Source organism: Musa acuminata, chromosome BXJ1-3 (genome assembly GCF_036884655.1).
Source record: "Musa acuminata AAA Group cultivar baxijiao chromosome BXJ1-3, Cavendish_Baxijiao_AAA, whole genome shotgun sequence".
Taxonomy (NCBI): Eukaryota; Viridiplantae; Streptophyta; class Magnoliopsida; order Zingiberales; family Musaceae; genus Musa; species Musa acuminata.
In genome coordinates, this window is record NC_088329.1 from 43,394,592 (window position 1) to 43,419,389 (window position 24,798).

At 38.8% G+C, this 24,798-nt stretch overlaps 4 protein-coding genes and 1 long non-coding RNA gene across 7 annotated transcripts; 3 read left to right on the forward strand and 2 right to left on the reverse strand.

Moving 5' to 3' along the window:
* Nucleotides 1-209: 209 nt before the first annotated feature.
* Nucleotides 210-2,287, reverse strand: LOC135633096 (uncharacterized). Its single transcript, XR_010494894.1, has 2 exons — nucleotides 945-2,287; nucleotides 210-519 (listed from the first exon to the last, which is right to left on the reverse strand). It is a non-coding gene; the product is annotated as an uncharacterized LOC135633096 (long non-coding RNA).
* Nucleotides 2,288-4,453: 2,166 nt separating this feature from the next.
* Nucleotides 4,454-5,123, reverse strand: LOC103978636 (protein METHYLENE BLUE SENSITIVITY 1-like). Its single transcript, XM_009394487.3, has one exon. It carries the CDS (start codon nucleotides 5,036-5,038, stop codon nucleotides 4,724-4,726), a length of 315 nt encoding a protein of 104 aa, XP_009392762.1. The 5' UTR covers nucleotides 5,039-5,123; the 3' UTR covers nucleotides 4,454-4,723.
* Nucleotides 5,124-5,501: 378 nt separating this feature from the next.
* On the forward strand, nucleotides 5,502-11,155 carry LOC135633073 (uncharacterized). Its single transcript, XM_065142144.1, has 8 exons — nucleotides 5,502-6,072; nucleotides 7,249-7,772; nucleotides 8,892-8,942; nucleotides 9,023-9,130; nucleotides 10,201-10,296; nucleotides 10,393-10,494; nucleotides 10,576-10,635; nucleotides 10,741-11,155. Exons 1-8 carry the CDS (start codon nucleotides 5,571-5,573, stop codon nucleotides 10,804-10,806), a joined length of 1,509 nt encoding a protein of 502 aa, XP_064998216.1. The 5' UTR covers nucleotides 5,502-5,570; the 3' UTR covers nucleotides 10,807-11,155.
* Nucleotides 11,156-11,538: 383 nt separating this feature from the next.
* On the forward strand, nucleotides 11,539-14,636 carry LOC135633079 (glucan endo-1,3-beta-glucosidase 6-like). Its single transcript, XM_065142152.1, has 2 exons — nucleotides 11,539-12,378; nucleotides 13,413-14,636. Exons 1-2 carry the CDS (start codon nucleotides 12,029-12,031, stop codon nucleotides 14,533-14,535), a joined length of 1,473 nt encoding a protein of 490 aa, XP_064998224.1. The 5' UTR covers nucleotides 11,539-12,028; the 3' UTR covers nucleotides 14,536-14,636.
* A 4,421-nt stretch (nucleotides 14,637-19,057) lies between these two features.
* Nucleotides 19,058-24,501, forward strand: LOC135581080 (squamosa promoter-binding-like protein 12). 3 transcript variants are annotated; one of them, XM_065142198.1, is made up of 5 exons: nucleotides 19,058-19,196; nucleotides 19,515-20,120; nucleotides 20,248-20,384; nucleotides 22,464-22,724; nucleotides 23,813-24,363. In XM_065142198.1, exons 2-5 carry the CDS (start codon nucleotides 19,537-19,539, stop codon nucleotides 24,142-24,144), a joined length of 1,314 nt encoding a protein of 437 aa, XP_064998270.1. In that variant the 5' UTR covers nucleotides 19,058-19,196; nucleotides 19,515-19,536; the 3' UTR covers nucleotides 24,145-24,363. The 3 variants fall into 3 exon arrangements, with proteins under 3 accessions (XP_064998270.1, XP_064998277.1, XP_064998261.1); XM_065142205.1 differs by having other exon boundaries at nucleotides 19,065-19,359; nucleotides 23,813-24,501; XM_065142189.1 differs by lacking the exon at nucleotides 19,058-19,196 and having other exon boundaries at nucleotides 19,292-20,120.
* The last annotated feature ends 297 nt before the right edge of the window (nucleotides 24,502-24,798 follow it).

The window sequence follows — 24,798 nt, forward strand, 5'->3', positions numbered from 1 at the left end:
ATTTTTGGACTCACCTAAAGTATATAGCACTTGTTGAAAAGGAATATTTAAACTTTAAGATAAATATAGTTTCAATAGTTTTTCACTTTAATTTTTTTATTTAATATGAAATAAATATTAATAATAATCAAATAATTAGAACATACCCTTGATGATTATGCATTTGGTTGAATCATCTAATGCTTATCCAAACAATGCACGCAATATCATGCAGAAACAGTAAGCTGTCTTGCAAACATCCACCATGTTCAGATACAAATCATATAATAGACATAATAAACAACAAATGCAGTAAGGGCATTGGATACTATGGGTTTGATTGTTCTCCTCCGATTAGATGTCAGATGGATTCTTAACAGTGACCTATGGAGACAGTGTAGGTCATCAATGAAGCATCAGCTTCTTATTTCATGCAGATAAATGGTCTTCTCTGATCCATCTATTCTGCCTACTGTCCAGTTTGTCTTTCTTGTGGGTCAGAACTATGAACTCATGAAGTAAGCACCAGTGGTGTTGGAGCTGGCCACAGAAAGGAAATCAAACAATGGGCAGTAATTTTTGAAATAAGAGAATTTGGTGCTACATAAACTTGGAGAATGTTAATGAACCATCAGCACTTCAAGGGGAATAATTGATCAAAGTCAAGCGCAATGTTCTTTTTGTATTTAACCTGTTTATAGTTTACTATCATATGTTTAGGACAACCATGGTGATATATGCAAGGCATGCATGCAGGTTAGATATTGCAATGTGCTTGATTGCAAAGGTATTACATGCTTCATGCTTAGTGCATGGTCAGGAAGGGTATGTTCCAGTTATGTAACTAAACAATTGTACTTATGCCTATGATAAATCATCTGCAAAGAAGAAGACTTGCATGTGAACACATTTGACAGCAACTTTGAATCACTTATTGTGTTAGTTCATCCCTTTCACCCACTTACCTAAATTTTAGTCCATGCTATTTGAATCTAGTTGATGATCTGATTATTTCGGTTTGCCTTTTTGCGAGGTAACTTTGTGAGAACTCTCTTTGGTTGAGGTTTATGAATGTCTAACATGCTGTGTTACCTGTCAAAGCAAAGGAAAACATTACCAACAGGACATTTTTAATGGAACACAAAGTGCTGACAACAACAAAGGCAAAGGTAAAGTCACTTCAACATATCTTGTTATAGACACTGTGCCACTCTAGGAAGTTGGTAAACTTGATATGTATATAGAAACATTTTGATAATAACAAAAACAGCTTGATATATATTGCCTACTGTGGTTTCAGGCTTCTTGAAGAGATGAAATTAACCTGGATGAAGCAGCTTCATGTTCTAAAAGACCAATTAGGGATTGCATCAAATGAAGAACAAAGATGAGGAATAACTGGTTTATTTTCTCTTCAAGATTATACTGGGAATGCTATCTAGCACCTACTGCTGCTGTCTTAAAATGTTTCATTTACTACTACCATTTTTGCAATTTGGTGATGGCTGTCTTCCTCCAAAATTCTCTCTCTCCCACATGATCAGCATTTGCTTGTCAGATGTGCTCCAGACACATAATTACATTCAGATAGAAAGAAACTATTTAGATTGCATAACATTACATGCTTATGTAGCCTATATTGTATCATTAGCACTCATGCATCAGCACATGATATGTAGACTGGACTCTATAAGCAAATTGTTAGAAATTAATACATGCCTAATTGAACAAGTAAACCATCATCACTATGTTTAAGTCACATAACAAGAACTCAAGTCAAAGCTCCCTGTTAGCCTAGACTTTGAAATATAAATCATACTATGAATAGGAGAACTGTCCAAAAGCGCACTGTAATCTAAGACAAAATGTCCGAGAAGCTCCAGTATATTTAACAACTTGCTTTTAAGCGTAGTTAGATCCATATAAGAATAACTTCCAAACATCTCGTTAATAAAAACCCAAAAAGGTATTTTTTTGTTCCCATCCCTCGAGTAACCCTATGAGCATGTCAGAATCTCCTTAGGGCTCATCAAGTTTTGTCTTGACATAATGACCAGTCAACTCAAGGATATTTAGCAGAATTATCACACAGAATTTACATATAGGAATGCTTAATCTAACAAAAGATTCAATCACAGACCAACCGTTCCTGTTGAAGGGAAACACAGATACTCCATGCATTTAGTGCCATAACTCATTTCTAAAGACCTTTTCCAAAAGGCAGCACAATTCTAACCTTTTTGACATCATAGCAAGAGAAGATTCCAAGTGTAAAGCTTGCAAAAGAACAACAAAAAGATTGTAACTTCTATTTACCTGTTCATGTGATAAGGATCACTACTCTCAAATACACTAATAGGTAGCAATCCGCAGATTCCATCTCATAGTCTGAAACTTAGATGCAATTAACCTTCAAAATGAAGCCAAACTAGTAGAAACGTTTTATCAGTATCTTGCACAATAAAATATAACCAATCTCTTGGTTCTTTCCCCTTTGAACTTATAAGAAAAGCAATGAATCAGTGTGCCAGTTGAAAGCCAATATCATGTCATTCAATTACTAGCAAAGAATAGTACTAAGGTTGTCAACATGCAAATTTAATAATCTTATGAGCATGAGGTGTATGCATCAAACATGCTATTGCACCGGCCATTGTTATGGCATGCTGATGCATGAGATGTACCAGCACTCATATAATCCATCAATGGCACATGTCACCATCGGGAAACAACATAGCACATACCATGCCAGCACATGTCTTAGCATGAAAGACCTACATCCTTAATATTTAGCTCACAACTTCGCATGGTTTATCTAGATTCAGCCTATAAATTATTAAGAGAAATTAGTGTTAATAGCTATAGTTCATCCTTTTCAACGTATGTAACGAATAATAACTTCTTATTAAGTTCACATCTGGAGTATTAAATCAAGAATAAAAAACAAATGACAAATATCCCATATGTACAGCATATGATAACCCAATAATAATAAGAAAAAGAAAGAAACACCAAAACAACATATTCAACCACAGAAGTTAGTGCAGCCAGGCAGCTTAGGGATCAACTGCAAAGCCTAAACATTGGATAATGCAGTGGTGAAGCAGTAAAAGCAGATGCAAGCTAACAAAAGGCACTCCGGAGGGCTGCCATAACTATGATGTAAAGAAAAACAATCGATGGGAGACATCATAAGAACTTTGGCACATATACGTTTTCCTTGTTTATCAATATCAAGATAACCATTTTGCATGTCCCGTCAACGACCACAGTTCGGCACTTATACAAGAACCAACAAGCTATAGTCTTGACATCTGAACCAGGGCTATGATTTGTTCTAAACCATAACCATAACGTGCAAAGATTTTCTATTTTGGTCCCTTTTCTTTTATTGTCATTTAAGTAACTACTTCAAATATTTCCCAATTTCCCCTGTTCTATTCAAACAACTAGAATCACAAGTGTCACTTGCTAAGGGCTATATAACTAAGACAAAGAGATCTTGTACCTACGTTTGCATAACCTTGAATTCCTTACTACCAAAAATACTTTTGTAATATCAGCAAGATTGTGAACGTTATGATTGCAAAACACAACTCATTCCAAAATCTCAAAGGCACCTCAGCACACAGAAGCAACATATATAACAACAGCTCTAAGTTAATGGTATACTAAATTTACTGAAAAATGGTGCATCCTTCCAATTACACTCTCGTTGTCACTGTATTTGGACATCCTCTATCAAATATTCTTAAAACCTGATGTCTTTGACAAGTGTGATATCATGTTGTGCCCAAGCCATCTCCACTAAAAATCCTACTGGCTACCTCCTCCCTTTTAGTTTGTGAAAAGAAACAGTATGCACGATGAGCAGGCAAAGATATGGGACTTATTAGTAGCTAAACCCTTGACCATGCTTAAGTACTTCAAAAATCAGAAATTATATACTAAAGTCTATATCTTCATAAAAAAAAAGCCTTCTTTTTTCTTTTTTCAAAATATGGCCTTATGAGCTAACCCACGAACATTAGCAACTAGACCTACAGAACTGTGACAGCACTCCAAGTACCAATTTTGGCCTCACTAAGCCACTACTACAATATTTACCTCTTTCTATGCTAAATCTACTTACAGAATCATTTCCACAAAACTGGGCCTGTCATCAGAGATCCTTCAAATCTCTATAGATACTTCATAGCAAAAATTGGTACGTAATTTTCCTCATACTTCCAAGCATAATTCAACTAACAAACAGGAATTTCTATTCAGTTTAGCTAGATCTGGAAACAACTATCTTGACATGCATCAATCACAATCATGCAATCTAAACACCTCAAAAGGCACCGACTACATCTATTTCCAATATTAACTAAAGTTTCCACACAACAGAGCAAAAACAGAAAACTCCAACAAGTAATCGAGAACCCAATTATCCTGGAGAAGCTATAGAAAAATTAGAAAGAGAGGCGACGCGTGAGTTAAGAAAGATGATAATAGTAGGAATACCATATAACAGGGTCTGATCATAATAACTTATTCACGTCTCTCCACCACACAAACATATACCTGCTTGCCATACTACACATAGGACGACATGACGATCGATCGTGCACAAAGGTCGAGGTACAAGAAGCACATCGACAACGATGACGATGATACTAATATAAGTAGGAGCAGCAGGCAAGGGCGAACTGAGGAACATGCTAGTAGTAGGATTACCAATGAGGGGAGGCGATAGAGGGCGCTACTTCTTGAAGCTGCCGCGGACGCCGGGGCGGGCCTTGGAGGTCTCAGGTGCGTGGCTGGTGTGGAGGTTGACGAGCTTGGACTCGTCGAAGGGAATCTTGGGGTGGCGGGCGTCGTGGTGTATCTGCATGGACTTAAGGTCGGGGACGGTGGTCTTGCAGTGGGGGCACTCCAGCTTGGCGTGGCCGCCCTTTTCCTGGCCCGACCGGTCCGCCACCCCCGCCCTGCCGCCCCCTCGGTTCGTCGTCGCCGCGTCGATCTTCGCCGCGATCTCCTTCGCCGTGTGTTTCTTCGGCTTCGCCTTCCCCGTCATGGTCGGTCAGTCGATCGGTCGCTCCCCCCGCCCTCCCTCCTCCTCCGCCCTTCTCCTCCCGCTGGCCGCCACAAGCAACGGAACCGTAACCGTAACCCTAACCCTAATCCTTATGTCGGGCTAATGATGGTATCGCAATCCGTCTCGATCAATCTGCTGGCGACGAGAAAAAAAATTATAATAAAAAATAAAAAATAAAAAGGAATATGTCGTGAGATGACGGGCCACATATGAACTGTTTTATACTGATTTATGTTACTACTTAGGTAACGACACAAATAACATCCCTCTCTGCGTGTCAGGCACCAAATGGGCGATCGAAGTCGTTCCTTTATTCGTAAGTTGATCATGAAAGATAATATGACAATCGATTGCATCATGTCCTGACCGTCCATCAAAGATCCAAAGGTCATAGTTTTTTCGCTTATATCTCATAAAAAATTAACAAAACACAAAACCCCTGCGTCTTCCCGAAACCCTCTCTCTCCCTCTCTCTCTCTCTCTCTCTCGCTCTGGCTCTCGTCCCCCATCCATGGCGGCAATCACCACGAAGCTCAAGACTTCATGGTCGCGACTCCTCTCCTTCTGCCCGTCCCATCGGATCCCCCGGATCCACCTCCTCCCTCCCTTTTCGACCCATCCGCCCTTCCCCATTCACACGACGCCCTTCGCTTTCCCATCCGTCCGCCCATTCTCCACCAACCCCGTGATGGGGGACCGCGTGGTGCAGGAGCTCTTGGCTGCGGTGGAGCGGGAGAAGCAGATGGCTAGGGAGGAGAGGCGGAAGGCCGGGGTCGCCCTAGACGGCGAGGACGAGGACGAGGAGGACTACATGGGGGTCACCCCGCTCATCGAGAAACTGGAGAAGAAGAAGGCGAAGGACCTGGATGGCACCGATCGGTTCTGGGTACCCACCGACTCCGAGAGCGATGACGACGAGAGGTTCTCGCCCGATGAGGTGAAGAAGCGGCTGGATGAGTTCGAGAAGAAGTGCAAGCGGCACGCAGAGCTGCTCAAGAACTTCGCCGAGGCCGGTACTTCTCGGGCTTTCTTGAATCTGGTTACTTCAATGATATTTGCAATGCCTGTTAACAATCGTCTATATTACTTACGGCTAAGAAATTTGTTGGAATGGACGTTCGATCATGCTAAATCTGTGTTGCTCAAGGTTAAAGATTTGATCTTGTGAAGAGATAACTTGTGTTTGAGCAGAAGTTGTATGCCGTGCAAAGTTTGCATATCATTGTCGGGAGAGAACAAGTCATTAAACTTCCTTTGTTTGGCTGTGGAAATTTAGTTTTTTTTCTAGTGATGATAAATTGTGGGGAGAGGGATCCTTGGAGATAATATTATGGCAAGTTTCATAATTTTTTACTTGGTGCGGTTCATTTTTTTCATGTTTCCTTCAAATTGTCAGATCTTATTAAAATCATGCTAGTCAAGAGCAGTTTCTTGAATTTGTGGGGGTATGAAGTGATGCCAGGTAAAAATCATTGTGAAATATTCATTCTGCTGAATGTATTATTTTACGAACAATAGGAGAAGGAATTTTAGGAAGCATCTGGTAAATGCAAGGTGTTCATTTGGAATTTTAGATTGTCATGAAGTAGATTAAGTAATTCTGATGATAATGAAAAATAACCAAATCTGATATAAGATCGATTAGTAGAATGAACTGTGAGCAGGGTCTAGACAATTACAGGACGTCTTCAGCACAGAATGAGAATGAAAAAGGTGAATCAACTTTGTGATAGTGATGGAGAACCAGGAGAGAAGCAAGCAACTCAATAATATCAGGAGCAAAAATGATTATTTACAAGAAAGTTGGTACAGATTATTGGTACTGTTATGATATGGATCTGATGTATTACTTAAAGTCTTAAACTGCAATCATCCGATTTGAGAGTGTACAGGATATGGATTTAAGAGAGTCCTTAATCTAATAGCTAAGTAAAGTTTCTGTTCACAATTAACACTGAATTACATACTATCGTGGTCTAAATTCATTTAACGTCTATGGTAACTGTAATACATATTTAAACCATCTAGCTGATTACATCATGCATCTGTTTTATACATTTTATCATATATTTCGAAATGTATAAATTCTAGTGAATTTCAATGTAAAATTCTTTGTCGCACAGAGTTAGTTAATATTTCAGTGTGGTGGTTGCTTCATGATAGCTTATTTTTTTGTTTATTTCTGACAGAAACTCTTGATGAAGCTCACAAATGGATGACCAAAATTGACAAATTTGAGCAGCGACATTTGAAACTTCCTTTGGAATACAGGGTCATTGGTGATTTGATGAATCGTCTTAAGGAATCTACTGGAAAAGAAAGATTCATTCTCCTCCAAAAGCTAAATAGAGCTGTTAGGCTGATGGACTGCAAGGAAGCCTATGACCCAAATAATCCTGCAAATTTTGGAGTTATTCAGCATCGGCAAATTGCCTCTCCTGAAGATATAGTAGACAGTGCTGGTTTTGATAAGGAGAAATCTATGATACACGGGAGCCAGGAGGAAGATGACGAAGATTTCAGTGAAAGAAAGGAGCAAGATGATGTTCTGATAGAGAAACTTAATGCCATAGAAAAGAAATTAGAGGAGAAGCTTGCAGAACTTGATCATACTTTTGGGAAGAAAAGCAGAGTCTTGGAAGAGGAAATTAAAGATCTCGTTGAGGAGAGAAATTCTCTGACAGAGAAAAAAAGAAGACCTCTCTACAGAAAAGTAAGTCATATAAAATTTTCAGATCTCACTTAAAGCTAAATGTTTTAGGTATATTCTCTCTGATTTCAAGTACATGAGAAGATTTATCTCGATCCAATAGGCTTAAATTTATGTTCATAGTAGATGATTGCAAATATGAGTTTGCTATTATATATTGCTTTAAAAATGCCTTGTCAGGCTTATCAATGATAAGTTGAGCTTAAATTACTTGCACCTAGCACATATACATGTAACAATACAAGGATTCCCGTGCTATTTAGTACATGTTGAGTCATGCTAGTAACATTAACATATGGCCATGCCAAATTTTGGCATGTACAGAGGGCATGATGACTAAAGGGATAGGGCACATACCATGTCAGAAACTGATAGATTGAGCTTAGACTAGTTGCATCCTAGTAAAAGGCCCAATGCACATTGATCAAGGTAGGGTCGGTCTAGAAGGGTCAATATGCACAACCTTTCCCATGCAAGCAAAGAGACTATGTTTATGACTTGAACCCTAATCACCAGTTGCACCATAATACATTTCATATGCATGCGCTCACACACACATATATGTACACGTATGTGCATTAAAAAAAATCCCATTTGAGTCATTTTGATAGCATCAACACATTTTCATGCCGATTTTGTGGCTTGTACATAGGGCATCCCTACTAACATACTGTTATTCACAAGGATATATGCTTCTCATTCTGCTTGGAGATTTCTTATAGAAGTCACTCGTATGATAGTTGTTTGTGCTAATCATCTAAATTGCAAAAAACCATGAAACTTTTTCTTATTTAATTGCATATACCTTTTGGAACTTGAAAGCTGCTGACTCTACTGTCTGGTGTACTATAGTAAGAAATCAAGGGGGAAAAAGAAAGGAGGGAAGACACTTAAAGAAAAGTGGCCTTTATTCTATTCCGAGCTGGAACCTGGGCCATGCATCCCAGCCATTTGGTTTATATATAATGATGTTGTCATGTGCCCTAGCTGCCTGCATTACATATTAGGGTTGTCATTTGATGCTGCTTTTAGACTTTCCAATCTTTGAGTAACTTCTATTAATTTGGAGCTGTTTATTTCTTTTGATTGAAATCTAAATTGACTTTTTTGAAATAACTACAGGGCTTTGATGTAAAGGTAATTGATGTCAATCGGCCATGTAAAGTTACAAAGGTAAGTAACTTTCTCATCTTTAACATTCTCTGGATGTGGTCATTTTTCAAGATTCATGTTATTTTGTCATTCAACTTTAGGGAGGGCGAATTGCAAAATACACAGCATTGCTAGCCACTGGGAATTACCATGGAGTTGTTGGTTTTGCCAAGGCTAGAGGACCAACTGCTAATATTGCTATCCAAAGGGTATGTAGTTGAACAATTCATGGGCCATGCAGTTCTAAATTTGCATAAATGCTGTTAATGATGATGATCTATGCCTCATTGGTTCTGTTAAAATGTTAGCTTGTTTGTCCACAAAATGATGTCTTGTACTGGAAATCAACTAACTGAGGTAGACCGGTTATGATTAGACTCTCACCATAAATTTTAATGCCAACTTCAGTGATAAGGTTGATGAAGATGCTATTTGAACCTAATCTGCTGCTGGAATGCTAAAAATGGATTGACTGAGCAAATTTTCAAACTGCTCTAAAATCTAGAATTGATATATCCATATCTTAAGTGTTTATTATAGGAGATTATTATTTGCAACCCCCCTTGTTATTTACAACTCCATGTTAAGAACTTTGAATATTTTTAAATTATCCCTTTATAATAGACGTATATGCCCTCAATTTATAATTTAATTCCAATAATTCTTTTTTACTCCTTACCTACAATCATGGTTTTTAATTTCGTATCGTATCGCCGAGTACGGGCGGTACATACCGATCCGCCAGTAGGCTGGCATGTGGACTGCCTGCTACCAGGCGTTATCTGGTTTCTGGACCCACATCGAGTGATTCGGGGTTGTACCGTGCGGTACCGATAGATAATAGTTTTCAAATGGTCAATTTGATCGTTGGAGGCATCCTAAATGGTTTTTAAATCCTTTCCTCTCCTCTTTTTCAATCCATTTCACTCTTACACTCTCTTAAACTCTCTCAAACTCTCTCATAAAAGGGTATGCCTATTTTAGGCATGCTTACTCTTTATATCCTTTTAAAACCCAAATGCAGTATTACAAAGAAAACATCATGTTATTTCCTGACAATATGCAAATGACATATTGGCACTCAGATAAATGTTGAACACCTGAACAGATAGGCCTCAATTCTTGACATTAAAAGGCTCCTTAAAAGGAAGAGCACCTATACTTATTTGTATATGAATAATATATTAGTTGCAGTCTGCAGTAGATTTTATTTTTCAAAAGTAGGGTATAATCATAAATTCATTTATAAAGCACCAACAAATACACTTTCACTTTGCAGGCATATGAGAAATGTTTCCAAAATCTTCATTACGTGGAGCGGTATGAAGAACACACAATTGCTCATGCTATCCAAGCCAAGTATGAGAAAAGCAAGGTGCATATGGATTTCTGAACACCTCACCATCTCTCCTTTTCTTTAATTATTTTGAGGTGTTTAACCTGGGTCATGTTTATTCAAAATACTTGTTAGATATACCTTTGGCCTGGTCCTATGAGAAGTGGGATGTCAGCAGCAGGCAGAACTGTCGAAACTGTCCTGTACTTGGCTGGTTTTAGGAATGTCAAGTCGAAGGTGCAGCATTTATCAAGGAGACCTTAGCACCGTCTTTGTTTCTATATGTTCAGTCTTTGCTAATGCTCCTCTTACTTGCAGATCATTGGATCAAGGAACCCCCTTAATGTTATCAAGGCTCTCTTCAAAGCCCTGAACGCCGTAAGTTGGATATCGCCAAACCATGCTCGCCATGATTTTTCTATATTCCTGTCAGTTGTTGGTTTAAGTGACATAATTTGCCTATATCAATTTTTTTCTAAACAGATCGAAACTCCCAAGGATGTTCAAGAGAAGTTTGGTAGAACAGTTGTGGAGACATATCTGCTGTAGACATAGTGGGAATTAATTTTCGGCGGAGGGTTATGCTCTTATGGGTTGTGCCTTCATCCGTCTGATGTATTTTTCCAACACACGCGATGAGAAAGCCCTCTGTATGCCGAATTATATATGCTTTCTTATACTTCGCTTTTTTCATGATAACTTCTTTCTTTTTTTTTTCTAGTTCATGGTGGATGCAAAATTACATGAATAATTTGTTTTGGTCTGAGATGAGGGACTTTGGTCTGGTGGATCGAAGGCCTCTTTTTGTGTTTTGTAGAACAACTTGATGAATCAAATCAACTTGTTACAAAAATGTGATAACATTAAATGCCTTGGAGCATGACATTATTAGCATCCAGGCTTTTAGACTCCACACCTTGATAAAGCACTTTCTTTGACATGCTTCTTTGCAGGTGCCCAACACACTGTTCTAGTTTCTTTTTGGTTGTATCTGTTAACCTGCTCCTCTCTCTCTCTCTCTCTCTCTCTCTCTCTCTCTAAAATGTCATCTCAGATGACCTGTTATAGTGTATGTGACTGTTTCTCAAACAAAAGCTTTTATAAGTAATGTTTTGAGTGGTGAAATCAATATCCATGAGCAAGTTCTTCCTGAAATGTATTTTGCTCTGTAACACGTACGGAAGTTCTAGAGATGAGATCTGGGTCGCAATGGAAGCCTGTGGAAGCCCAAGTGGAATGTGCTATCGACCTTTTGACGATGGTGTTGTCAGTGTAAGCATCACCAGAACACTCTCAAGCCAACTCCGACAAATCCACCCTCTCTTCTTTCCTAACGAGAAGAGAAAGACGAACCAATGTGCCGCCTTTACGTTCGCAATATGATCTTTTATATTGGCCACCACGTCGAGCATTTCGTTTGCTGTCAGAGACCTGATCTCTGCTCTCACTCCACGACAAGATTCTTGGCTTCCTCTTCTCCCAGAAGCCACTCTTCCTTTTCGCACCGTCATCTCTCCTGTGATAGAAAACCACGCTTCTTCCCCACCTGCTATCTTTTAGGTTTCTAAAGTTGGTGCAGTGCAGCAGATGAGTTCTGACCTGTCTAAAGTTGAATTCCTCGATCCTTCATCTTCTTTTGCAGCAGAATTATGAGCCTCGGTTGCTTGTGTGCTTTGCTTCTTGAGGGGGTTTGCACCTTTGAGCTCTGCTTTAATCCAATAATACTTCTTAAGCTTAATTCGAGCTCAGAGTTGGTTGCAATAGTAGGGGGATGATGCATCAGCAGTTTGAGATGGGGAGGTCATCTGAGCTCCTGAAGGTGGTGTCATGGCTTTGTTTGGTGGGGGGTGTGTGTGGGATTGGTGCCAACTGGGGAACACAGGCGAGCCACCCACTGCCGCCGCGCACGGTGGTTCAGATGCTCAAGGACAATGGAATCCAGAAGGTGAAGCTGTTTGATGCAGAGGATAGGACTCTGAGTGCCCTTGCCAAGACCGGGATTCAGGTGATGGTGGGGATTCCCAACGACATGCTGGCTGGCCTTGCGGCCGACGAGAAGACGGCGGGGAGATGGGTGTCGAAGAATGTCTCGAAATATATCAACAATGGAGTTGATATCAGGTTCAATTTCTTATATCTATTTGATTATGCAGTTCTTTTATGTTGTTGAAACTGAAGGAAGAATGCGGTCTTTATTTGCAGTATAAGGATCAAGTGATTCAAATGATTGATTCAGCACTTTAAGATGGTAATAATCTTATAGGATCCAAATTCACCCAATTTGGTTGTGAATAATGGAATAAAAATAACATGAAGAACAATTCCATGTATCAAACATGAACTTGTTGTAGATACAGTACCTGAAGATGCAAGGAATATTTTGTTTTCCTTGGACCCTCTTTATGTGTTCTTCGTCCTCTCTGGTACCTAACGTTATTACGAATGATCCTTGTTTTCAGGTTTGAAACTGTTTGCAGATTCGGAAATGACAACTAATCTATTTAGATAATAGCAGTAATCTCTTTGTAGAACGGTTACTGTATTTGGTTTAGCATTCAAAGTTAGGATGCCATTGCTTGAGTTGAATAACAAGCTCAATTCCAATGCCATATGAGGCAGCTTAAAGAAACTAAGATTCGATTCTCTCTCAAAATTAAGAGCTCCCAGTAAGTAAATTGACTGTGCTTACAGGTACTTGGAGTAACTTTTATCAATTCATGGTAAGTATTAATTTTGACTGTGGTCATGAGTGCTTGTATGACACTCATGATTCTGTCCACAAATTTCTCAAAACATATTGATACAATGACAGAAAATGATGTGAACTTTCTTGATACAATGACAGAAATTGAAATGACTCAAAACATACTTGAAAGACCTTTCCTTATATGTTTCTTGTTATACAAAACTAGGAGAACTCTCTTAGCGGCTTTGTTTTGTCAAAAGTGGATAATTGCAAATGATAAGTGTTAAGCATAGTTAGTCCTAAAACAGCTGAAGCCTTCAGATACCTATCACGGGTTCTGATCAATATATGCTAACCACTCCTGTATGACAGCTAAAGATATGCAACCTGCAATGATAAATTATTCTTCCTTTTAAGCTTTATGATATTTCTGTCGCCTTGTTAAGCACTATCTCATGCTTATCGACAGGTACGTGGCTGTTGGTAATGAGCCTTTCTTAGAGACATACAATGGGACTTTTCTCCGATCTACATACCCAGCACTTCAAAATATCCAAGCAGCTCTTATCGCAGCTGGATTGAGCAACCAGGTCAAAGTCACAGTCCCTCTCAATGCTGATGTCTATGGGTCATCAAGCGATAAACCTTCTGGTGGAGATTTCCGCACGGACATCCATGATCTCATGCTTTCTATCGTCAAATTCCTTAATGACAATGGTGCTCCCTTTACCGTCAATATTTACCCGTTCATCAGTCTCTACAACGATTCCAATTTTCCGGTGGACTATGCATTCTTTGAAGGTTCTCCAACCCCTATAGTTGATGGCACAATTACGTACAGTAATGTGTTTGATGCTAACCATGATACTCTCATAGCGGCACTGCAGAAGAATGGCTTTGGGAATGTATCTATCATTGTTGGTGAGATCGGTTGGCCCACCGATGGAGACATAAATGCAAATCCGCTGTTTGCTCAACGATTCAATCAGGGTTTCATGAACCATATTTCAAATAGCAATGGCACACCACTGAGACCTGGACCTATCGATGCCTATCTGTTTAGTTTGATCGACGAAGATGAAAAGAGTGTCCAGCCAGGTCATTTTGAGAGGCATTGGGGTATTTTTGCCTACGATGGCAGTCCAAAATATCAGCTAAATCTCCGCACGGCATCAAATTCTAGTACACTAATTAGAGCAAAGGATATCAAATATTTGGACAGGAAATGGTGTGTGCTGAAGCCTTCAGCTAATCTTGATGATTCTGAGATTGCGCCAAGTGTGAGCTATGCATGTGGAAATGCAGATTGCACAAGCCTTGGATATAAGACATCATGCGGGGATCTTGATGTGCGAGGAAACATTTCATATGCATTCAACAGCTACTACCAGAAGAATGGCCAGGATGACAGGGCCTGTGGATTCTCAGGCTTGGCGACCATCACCGAGAAGGATCCGTCGACTACAACCTGTAAATTCAACATCATGATTGATGTTGGTTCTGGAACATCATGGAAAACACGAACACAGATGGAACTCAGCCTTAATTTCTTTTGGTATATGGTTCTTCCATTTACACTGGCATTAGTGTGAAATATGTACTGCTATATTGCCATTCCTGAATCGTAGTTGTAATTATGTTCTAGTGACAGGAGTATTCATTTACATTATAATACACTTTTTGCTTTTGCTAAGGAAGCGTTAATGCATGTATTAGGCAAAACTTTAGTACATGATGATTTGATCTCTCTAGAATGAGTGTTAATCACAGTATGAGCAAAGTATTCTTTCATAGAAACAATATAGAGGTAGTCCTTTTTCCTGTAAAGGCTGTTCTAGCCAACTAGACTACATTCAATAGATCAGATAATACTTATTCTGTTTTTATTTAATTGTAACCATGGTTGATCATAGCACTTAAAATTTCCATTTGCTTTGATTTTTCTATTGTGTTCTAAAGGATCCATCTCCCGTCACCATGAGTTTTGTTATTCTTTTGCCGCACAAAGTTGAAAGAGAGACTGTGAAATCTCTCCATGATGTGCTCAGAGGAGGAAACTTTATTCATTTCCGTAAACTCAAACCCAATCTGATCAATTTATGTGTATCTTTATTTCCAATTCATGCAGTGCTTCAACTTCACTTAGGTCCTTACAATTTAACTTGAGTCTGTATCCATGATGAAGCATTCAAGGTTTTCTGAGGTCAGAAGAATAAGGATTTGTACAAAACTGCCTTCAATCATGCTTGGAGAATAACCTTTACCCAAGTCACACAACTCCATGTTCTTCATTCAGATAATCTATCTTCTACTCGTTTTCTGCTAATCTCTTGACTAAATTTGTGTATAAGATTGTTTCACTGAGATAATTAGTTACCAATGAACTTATAACATGTTTCTTGTTGGTGATTTTGGAGGATCTCATTGATTAAAAAGATAATGATCGTCAATTTATTATGATCCATTACAGTTCTAAGACATAAAACTATTGCAAAGTTGCATCACCAATTTTATGAACACATTTTTAATATTATCTCTTATTATTACTGAAATCGCAGACATGGATAATGATGGTTGTTGTTTTCTTATTACTGTTATAAGCAGCAGTAATCAGCCTCTGATTTAGTGTAGACATGCTAACTTCATTGTGTCTTATTATCATGCGATCGGCAAGACGAAATCTTCTGTAGATCATCGACTAAGAATTAAGCTTTGAACTTTAGTTTCTTTTTTTCTTTGCATAGCAATATATGAATTTTATCCGATTTGTTTCTGATTAGATTTATCGAGTCCGATCTAGTAAGTCTACATCTGCATTATGGTTTCCATAATCCTCCTATAAACACAAAGATCCTATTTCATAAACCCTGACATCAATCATTAGGGCTTTTGATGTTGGCACTAACATTAGGTATACTTAATCTTCTTCCCCTTCTTTAGATTACTTTTAAGTCATGAATCAAAATCACATTCTCCAAACTTACATTGGCTTTTGCATTTTGTTCTACAAAACAACATGCTCTTGGATAACTCCAGGATCAGAATATATCAATGTTAACATTAAAATGAGGCATGTGCAACATTTATGAATGCCAATCATAGCAGAGCTTAGGACCCACTATCCATGTGTGATGAAGAGTGAATCCAGTCTTCTTCACTGACAACTGCCTCTCAAAGTTGAAGCTTTTCAACAGTGATCCTTTGCTTTCTGTTCCATGCATCATGAGTGGCCAGAAGAAGCAGACAAGTCTCCTCAACATTTAAGATCAAAGCTTTCATGCTTCTGTAGTGATCATGTTCAAGTTGCATCTCTTCCCACTGGTGAGGAACCACAGCTGTTTTCTGGGTCTGAAACTTTTTGGCCATAAAACTTTCCTTTTGGATGATCCCTATCACCAGTATCTGTAATTCTGATATTGAAACCTCACATGCAGAGAGGTAGCTTCACAGTTTCCTCTTTTGTCTTCTTTTTCCTGTGACTGAAGATCCATCCTATGAGCAACAAAATTGCATTTATGTTGGTGATATTGATGTAAACCATGCAGCTAGAAAATGACAATTTAGGTTACTGTTTTGTAAAGTGAAAAAATGATTTTTTTTATTCACTTCCCAGGTGAATCCAATAATTACTCAAACACTAAAAAAAAAATTCAAAGAAATGAATCCAATTAAACACATCAAACACCAACTGAAGCACATCATATCATCTTAAGCCAAACCAGTGAAGGTCAATGGTCCTTTATGACCACTGCCAGGGCTGAGGATAGGGAAAGAGTTCTCTCCTAAGACATTTACTTTGTTCCCAATGCTTCTCTCACCAAAGAAAAGGTGTCAAATATGGACTTGGAGTTTTGTTGTTTAGTTGGACAAAATCATCCCAAAAACTTTTTGAGGGTCATGATTTGATATGGTGGGTTTCACATAAGAGTCCCACAAAGTTGATTTGTGGGAGTCCAAGATAAAAGTTTCAGGGATGACATGGTCAAGCTAAATAGTGATCTTTGCCAAAGAGTGGGTCCTGTGCTTCTGTATCTAATCTCTTTTCAGGATTGTGATGAAATAATTGAACAGAGAGATTGACTGAATACTAGAAAAGTGAGGAGATAGGTCCCTAGAAATCTGCAAATTGACATCAAAAGGAGATAATGGTGTTTATTTTTCTCTTTTTTAATTATATTTAAATGCCATTTTCACCTTTAAAAAAACAGTAGTTTCTTTCTATTATCTTAAATTTCAAGGCAACATTTTCCCTCAAAACAATTCCTTCTTAATCTTTGACACTGCCAAAGATCAATATATAGATTCTCATAAAATGGTTAGTCACAATGCTGATGCTGTGACCTGGAAGCTTCAGTCTGCTCTTGATTCAGTATGTTCAAGAGATCAGCTCAGTTCCTGTTTTAAATGACTGTCAGATAATCACAGTGCATACTGTGATAACAATCTATAACAATTAACAAAAAAACTTGTAATTGTCGACCACATCGATGTTTTAGTGGTTAAAATATTAATCTCAAATGAAGCCAGTTATCATCACAATTCAGAATTTGTAATTTACCTTCATCTTATATGATAAATTAATGATAAAACTTGATTGCAGTAGTAATTTAGCCTTTATTTCCATTGAAATGGCTACTAAAATACCAAGAAATGGACAACAATCATTATCATCTCTCTTTTTTGTATTTGATACATTTTTTCTTATATTGTTTTGATTCCAAAATACAAAGCTGGTCAGCTCAAACAGTGCATGGTTCAGCTGTATTAGGGTGGGGTAGGTAACCTCAAGGAGAGAACTTTCTGGTGAAAAGGAAAGCAAAAAAGGTTAAAGAGTACAACAGAGAAGTCTCCTTTCCACAATGTTTGCTCAAAAGCTTCTTTGCTTCAGTGGCTTGTTCTTGTCTGTATCATCATCTCTCATTGTTGTTCATCATCATCATCATCACACTCTCCATGGCCAAGGATCCTCCTATTTCAACTGTGAATTCAAGACTATAAGTTCTGTTCCATGGATGGCTAATTTCCATACAAGATTTGGACATACTGTTGTAATGATCACAAATGCCCTCTTCTTGTGTGCTTCCTTCTTAGGAGAAAGGTAGGTGATGAAGACCCAAGCTCATCTTTTGCACTGAACTTTCTATCTGTAATGCTACTCTCTCAGAACCCTGTTCTTCAACATCTACTAATCAAACAATGTCCATTTTGGACTTGAATGGTTGCTAGCAACATAATAGTATTTGATGTAGTGAGACAAATCCAAGATAGCCACTGTAAATATTTTCTTCTAAATCTTAAAAAAAAAAAACTTGATACAGGGACTGCAATTCTTAATCTGAACATGTCATCCAGTATTTTGGTGAAGTTTGGATGAATATGTTTGATGCTATCTGGTGCAGGTTTAGGAACTACTCTGAAATGAGTTGATACTACCATAATCAAAGTGATAGTAACTTTGATCATGTTGCTGCCAAAAGCTCCCAATTCTTCCAAGAAAATCCATACTTGTAAGTATCCTTGTCTCATGAACCAAATTCTTTTCATCCATGTACAGTATGACATTCTCTCAAAATGAGGAGAGTGAAAGATGGTGAAATGGAGCAGACAGAGAGAGTGAAGATGCAAATTCCAAACGACTCTGGGCTTATTTTTCTGGATGAGTGCCCTGAGAGGTATGCAACAGAGCAATCAATTCATTAAGCTTTGCTGCTGTTTGTGTCAGGAATGCATGTGGTCATCCCCACCCAGAGATCACTGCGGCATTTCACCTTTTTACTAAGCTTTGATTAGATTCAGTAAACTATCTTCCAATTCACCTGGTCTCTGATGCTCTCACTGTCTGCGGACTGATCCAGTGTAGTAAAACAGTAAAAACCTTTCTTGTAAGGATGAGAGATGGAGGTGACAAAGGTTGATGATTACTGTCGTGCACAGTGCTACTGTGCAGAGATAACAGGGACATAAAGAAAGAGGTAATTGAGAGATGGCAACAGCCCACTTGTCATTGAATGGATAGCAACAGCCCGCTTGTTTGATTGCTGGCTCCTGCCGTGGACAAGGAGATGGATGAGTAGGAGGGAGGGTGTGGGTGCTGAGAGGGGCGGGGGGGTGGGGGGGGTGTGGTGGGGGAGTGTTCTTGAGCCTGTCACTGTACCTGCTTGAATAGTTTACTCCCCACCATGGATTGAAGTCGCTGGAGACCTCTTCTCCTTGCCTCTTTGACTTTGGGGTTTGGTCGGCGGCAACATTACAGGTACTCCGACTGCTTTCCCTAGGTTTTCAGATCTTGATTCCTGTCCATGCTGCTTGAGGCCCATGAGATCTTGATCCCTGGTAACCCTACGGAGCAACCGTACATGAAATCTTGATTCTGGGGCGAACAGTACATCAAATCTCTTGTTCTTGATTACTTTTGGGTAATAGTACATGAAATTTTTGATTTTTTTTGGGGGAAACAGTACGTTAAAGATCTGATCTTTTCAGAATTTTTTTGGGTGATGGTACATGAAAAAGCTCATCTTTTTTCCCCCTCTGGCTTTGATACTTTATTTCGGTCTCCGTTGGTCGATAGTGCATGCAATCTCTCTGCTCGGATGATGGATTGGAATGCGAACGCTTCCTTGCTGTGGGATTGGGACAACCACGCGCCGTTCGGAGGGAACTGTAAGCTGTTCGGCGGCGGTGCTTCCTCTGGCTCGGAATTGGGGAACGGTTCCTCATCCAAGAGCACCATCTCTGCTTCCTTTGATTCCTCATCGAAAGCAGGAAAGGAACCAGAGGCTGATGCAAACCCGAAGACTCATGAGAAGAACAAGTTTTTGCAGGAATCTGGTTCTTCCCTGCTTCCGGCGGCCACGGCCGGGTTGGAGGAATCACAGATAGGGCTAAAGCTCGGTAAGAGAACCTACTTTGAGGATGTTTCAGCTGAGAGTAACTCAAAGAACCACCCTTTGTCGTCGTCGTTGGATTCTGCGTCGGTACCGACTGCTGTGCTTAAGAAGTCGAGAGTGTCACATCAGAGTGCACAGAGTACGTGCTGCCAAGTTGAGGGTTGCAACATTGACCTCAGTGGAGCCAAGGACTATCACCGGAAGCACAGGGTCTGCGAGATGCATTCTAAATGGCCCAAGGTTATCGTCGGTGGTCAGGAGCGCAGGTTTTGTCAGCAATGCAGCAGGTTACTTGAGACTAAACGACTTTGAGCGTCCTTTTCTAACAGAATAAAAGTCCCATGAATTGTTATACATATTACTCCAATCATTATGCTGCAGTGATTTCTCATCTCATTGTTTGATTTGTTCAAGGTTCCATGAGTTGTCTGAGTTTGATCAGAAAAAGAGAAGCTGCAGGAGACGTTTGTCTGATCATAATGCACGACGTCGGAAGCCACGGACGAACTTGATCTCGTTCAATTCGACAAATTTTTCTTCATCGCTTTATGGTATAAACATTTCTTGTTTTACCACTGTTTCCCTTTTGATTTGTTTTAATCTTGTAAAGTAAGTATGATTTACGCTAGGCTGTTTACGAACATTGTCTTCGCACAAGAAATGGGATCTTAAAGGTACACTTCCCCGCTTATTTAGGAGAAGACTCTTAAGGAGTATTGTTGGAACCTAATGGACCACTACATTACTCGACTCTGCGTTGATCGTATCGTTGCTACTTTATATATGTGCCTTGACAAGTTGAAATTGCGAGACAATAAAAATATTGCAGTGCTTTTATGTAGCTGTGGCTTACTAAACTAGAACTAGTGCGCTCTTATTTGCTCCTTCTCTTGACATGCAATGACATCTGCCTAAACATCAATTACTTTTCATTTCTTTGTAATTTTGTGAACACCTATTTTTTCAACACATCGACAAAAAAAAAAATCTTCCATTTTTTGATCACTCTCTGGTGTTATAGACTCATGTCAAGTTCATGGTTTCTAGTTCTTAGTAGAATTATGATCCTTTTTCACTTGATAGTCTTGATTCCTTTTCATCAAAACAGAGTTCTATGATCCTTGTTTTAAAAGATTGCTCAATAAGTTTCAGATCTGGACAGTCAAATGACTTTAGCAAGGAAACTTCATTGTAAAAAGCTGGATGAAAGCCATAGTTAACTGAATAACCAAAAAAGCACACACTAGTTTTGATAATTATCAAGCGTGAGGCTACCTCCAGTAAGACTGCACTGGTGAAAAAGATTATAGGATATACATTATTTTTAACTTGTTGTCTTTGTTTGTGGACTTTGTGTTACGCTTATCTTGCACTCATTTGACCCAGTAAACGTATTCGTTTGTGATGAGGACTTTTTTTCTACATAATGTTTGTTTTTTGTTCTGCAAAATTACATGATGGACGAATGATAATTGGCTAAACACTCGAGTCTTCATATGATTGTTCGAAAGGCTTTGCGACAACACCCACCAGATTGACAATTTATCCTACGAGTGAGTTTAGTTTGATCGAGCCTGTCCTTATTCAAGCTCTGGGTGAACTTTGATCAAACTAAGTCAAAAGTAAGTTGAAGAACACAAGAATAAATTATGATGTCTTGTTATAAAATAGAGTATGTAATTACAATGAAGACAAATATAAGCCACTTCCTTTGCTTGGTTTCATTACCTCCGGTAGGGCAATAATCATATCTGTCTGTTGGAAGTTCAACTCTACCTTGAATACCTATTCTTTATCCTAAAACCGAGAACGAAACATTCATTTAAAGATGCATTCATGTTCATTTCACTCAACTCTGCTTATTGCGTGAAGTAGGCTTAGAAGGCCATTCTAAAGAGGTAAAGGGAGAGCATGATTCCTTCTGGTCTCTAAATATTATCTTAAACTTAACATGTCACCACAGATTACACTCATTAAAGAGTGATAATAATTGTGCCTGGCAGAGTTATGAAATGTAAAGTTTCTGAATACATTTTCCATGGTCATTATTCTTTAAACAGTAGGTCAGATACCACATATTGTTATTTGAGAATATATATGTTATTTATTCATTCTATGATGATGACCCATTCTAACCGGAGAACATAGATCAAGGACGACAGAATCTTGGCCTTAACAATTTCTTTTATCTTATGTTGTCTATAAAACATTGACAACACTCGGTTGTACATCTTCCATATTAGCTCTTCTAAAGGATTAAGAACAATTCAGTTGTGTCTTATTAAGATGGTGATCAAAATGGAAGCACCATCTGTAATCAAATGACACCTTAAGACAATTTGCAGATTAACTATCATTGTGCTAAAAAAAATTCCATTGTTCTCTACTGTAGCTATGGCGATTGAATGCCAAATAGCAATTCTATGAGTTCTTACATAGTTTGTTCATTCTTTTCATCTTACGGCATACTTCTAGCTATGATCAACTGTTATATTATCTTGCTCACACCATTCTTCTATTGACTATTTTTCATATACTATATCCAAAAACCAACGAGATACTTCATAATTATATGAAATAGCTTTTCTGTACTGCATTTCTCATTGCTGAACACTACCTGGCTTTTCCAGATGATAAACATCAGATGAACTTGCTATGGAATAAGGCTCCTTTTGGTCATATGAAACCTGTGGCAAGCACCAATATTGAAGGTTTGCCAAGTTTCAAGCTCACACAAAAAGGGTCATGGGAAAAATCACCAAAAGACGGTGGCACTGATGCACAATTGCATTTGCCAAATGCTCAGCTATCAAATGGATTTTTTACGCTTTATCCTGATGTAGACAAGCTCTTGCCACTCAAAGGCACTGCCACTGAAGTTCTCAATCAAGGTAACTTATGTGTTGACATGAGCTAACTGTTAGGAAGCTGTCATTTATCTGTTGCTTTTGTCGAGTGATCTATGGTGAGCCCTCAATATTCCAAATTGTTCTCCTTGAAATTGAAATTTATATCTCCCTATGCACAATTCATATATCCCTATTGCTAAACTTTCAAATATTGGAATCCATATGATGAATATCCCTGGTGTGATCAATATCATGATTGAAATCTTGGGACAAGAACTCCCCAGTGCAGTCATTGAACACGTATCAGTGGGAATTGACCTCATTTATATCTGTTTTCATCTTTCCTATATATCCTAGACAAGTTAATCAGTCATGTTTTGGTGCTTTCAGTCCATCGATATTGGCTGTGATTTCATCTTAGTTTGCATTTTACGTTATATCTACAGTTGATATTCTATGTTATAGGTATGCAGGCTGTTTTTCCAGATTCTCCCTGCATAAGAGAATCTGACTTTTGCATCAATTTTTCCGTTAAACCTTCCAGTTTGTTGGCATCTAGAGTAGTTTTTCTTTGTAAATATCAATTGTCTTATAGAGAGTACACACGCGCAGACTTCTTAGAATTGTTTTATGGGATTGTCATTGTTGACGTGTCATATGCAGATGTCTATAACGAATCAGGCACAGGAACATTCAAAAAACATGAGGGCAAACCTGCCTCGTGTGGTTTTCGTCTGCAATTCCATTTGCTCTATGTGTGCTAAGTTTGTATTGTTCCATTATTCACTTAAGTTGATGTAACTATGCATTAAGTCATGTTAGATTTTGTGGCTTATAAAAAGGAGCATTCATGATTCAATGGTAATAGGATCATAATTTATTAGAGATGATATCAAGAAATGCCTCGAAGTGGCCAGAAGGGGGTTTGTCAATGTCAAAGCTAAAAAACCTAAACTCGGTTCTCCTTCAAGCACATGGTATGGGTATTTGCCATTTTGATTATGTAGAGAGCACTCAACCAAGGCATTTGTTTTCTGGAGAACAATCGTGTTTCTTTCTTTGTGGAGAATGTTATTATCCTTTGTGTGATCAACCACAATAGTTTTGCTGATGTCTGTTCTCTTTTACAGGTTCAGAGGCATCTGCAGGGGCTTTGAACTTGGGCGGAGCACCAGATCTTCGTCGTGCTCTCTCTCTTCTGTCAACCAATTCTTGGGGCTCTCCTGACCCTGGACAAACTTCTTCCATCGTCGAGTTTGTCGATGCTAGTCACACCAGTACAGCACAGCCCATGGTACCTACGATCAACTCCTCGAGTCACTGGATACACGGGCAACCTCTAGCTCAACAACCTCAGCTGCTACCATTTACGATGCACCGAAGTGGCAACCAGCCGCAGGAGCTTCTGCTGCAAAACACCCCATATCGGGACAATCTATTTGATCCCAGTCAGATTCACTGACGTGGGCTGAAGAAGTGGCGACGGCTTGTTGTAACTCTCCACTTATTTTTTTAGATGCCAGACTTGCATCATCTTCAAACTGCTGCATCTACATTTTGGCTCAAGCTGCTGCTGCTGCATTGTGAAGAACAGCTTTATGAGTTGTTCTTGGTTGTGTTCATGCAGAGTAGGTAGTAGGTTATGGTGGATTCAAGGACATGATCTGTATTATCTTTCTCAGACTGACCTCTTGTGCCTCCCCAAACATTTGGTACTGAGTTGCTGTAGTTTCTTTCTTTCACCTTTTGCCTGGCACTCATTTAAGTAGCAAGAATTCCTTGAAATATATCTTTGCATCCGTGTTGGTGATTCTGATCACAGCATAACTCATGCATCAAGATAGTCAAATTATATGAATGTCACCACCAGTTTAATTGTCTCCGACTATTTATACGAAGGATCGCTTGGTAAAAAAAAAATCTATTGTTCATCTTTCACGGATTTAACTGGTTTTAATAATTTTACGATATCAAAACATAAACATCGAGATCGCACAAGCAAACATAAACATCGAGATCGCACAAGCAAATAACACCATATCGAATTATAGATATCGAGATCACACAACCAAAATAGAAGGAATGCCAACCATCCATGGAGCCAAGAAAAGATCTC

Bases quoted from the DNA above. Each gene is read 5' to 3' on its own strand.
- LOC103978636 (XM_009394487.3), bottom strand. From the start codon at position 5,038: ATGACGGGGAAGGCGAAGCCGAAGAAACACACGGCGAAGGAGATCGCG.
- LOC135633073 (XM_065142144.1), top strand. From the start codon at position 5,571: ATGGCGGCAATCACCACGAAGCTCAAGACTTCATGGTCGCGACTCCTC. The intron at 6,073-7,248 runs GTACTTCTCGGG...TATTTCTGACAG, and splicing joins CAAGAACTTCGCCGAGGCCG to AAACTCTTGATGAAGCTCAC. The intron at 9,131-10,200 runs GTATGTAGTTGA...TTCACTTTGCAG, and splicing joins CTAATATTGCTATCCAAAGG to GCATATGAGAAATGTTTCCA.
- LOC135633079 (XM_065142152.1), top strand. From the start codon at position 12,029: ATGATGCATCAGCAGTTTGAGATGGGGAGGTCATCTGAGCTCCTGAAG. The intron at 12,379-13,412 runs GTTCAATTTCTT...GCTTATCGACAG, and splicing joins AACAATGGAGTTGATATCAG to GTACGTGGCTGTTGGTAATG.
- LOC135581080 (XM_065142189.1), top strand. From the start codon at position 19,441: ATGGTACATGAAAAAGCTCATCTTTTTTCCCCCTCTGGCTTTGATACT. The intron at 20,121-20,247 runs GTTACTTGAGAC...GATTTGTTCAAG, and splicing joins TTTTGTCAGCAATGCAGCAG to GTTCCATGAGTTGTCTGAGT. The intron at 22,725-23,812 runs GTAACTTATGTG...TCTCTTTTACAG, and splicing joins CACTGAAGTTCTCAATCAAG to GTTCAGAGGCATCTGCAGGG.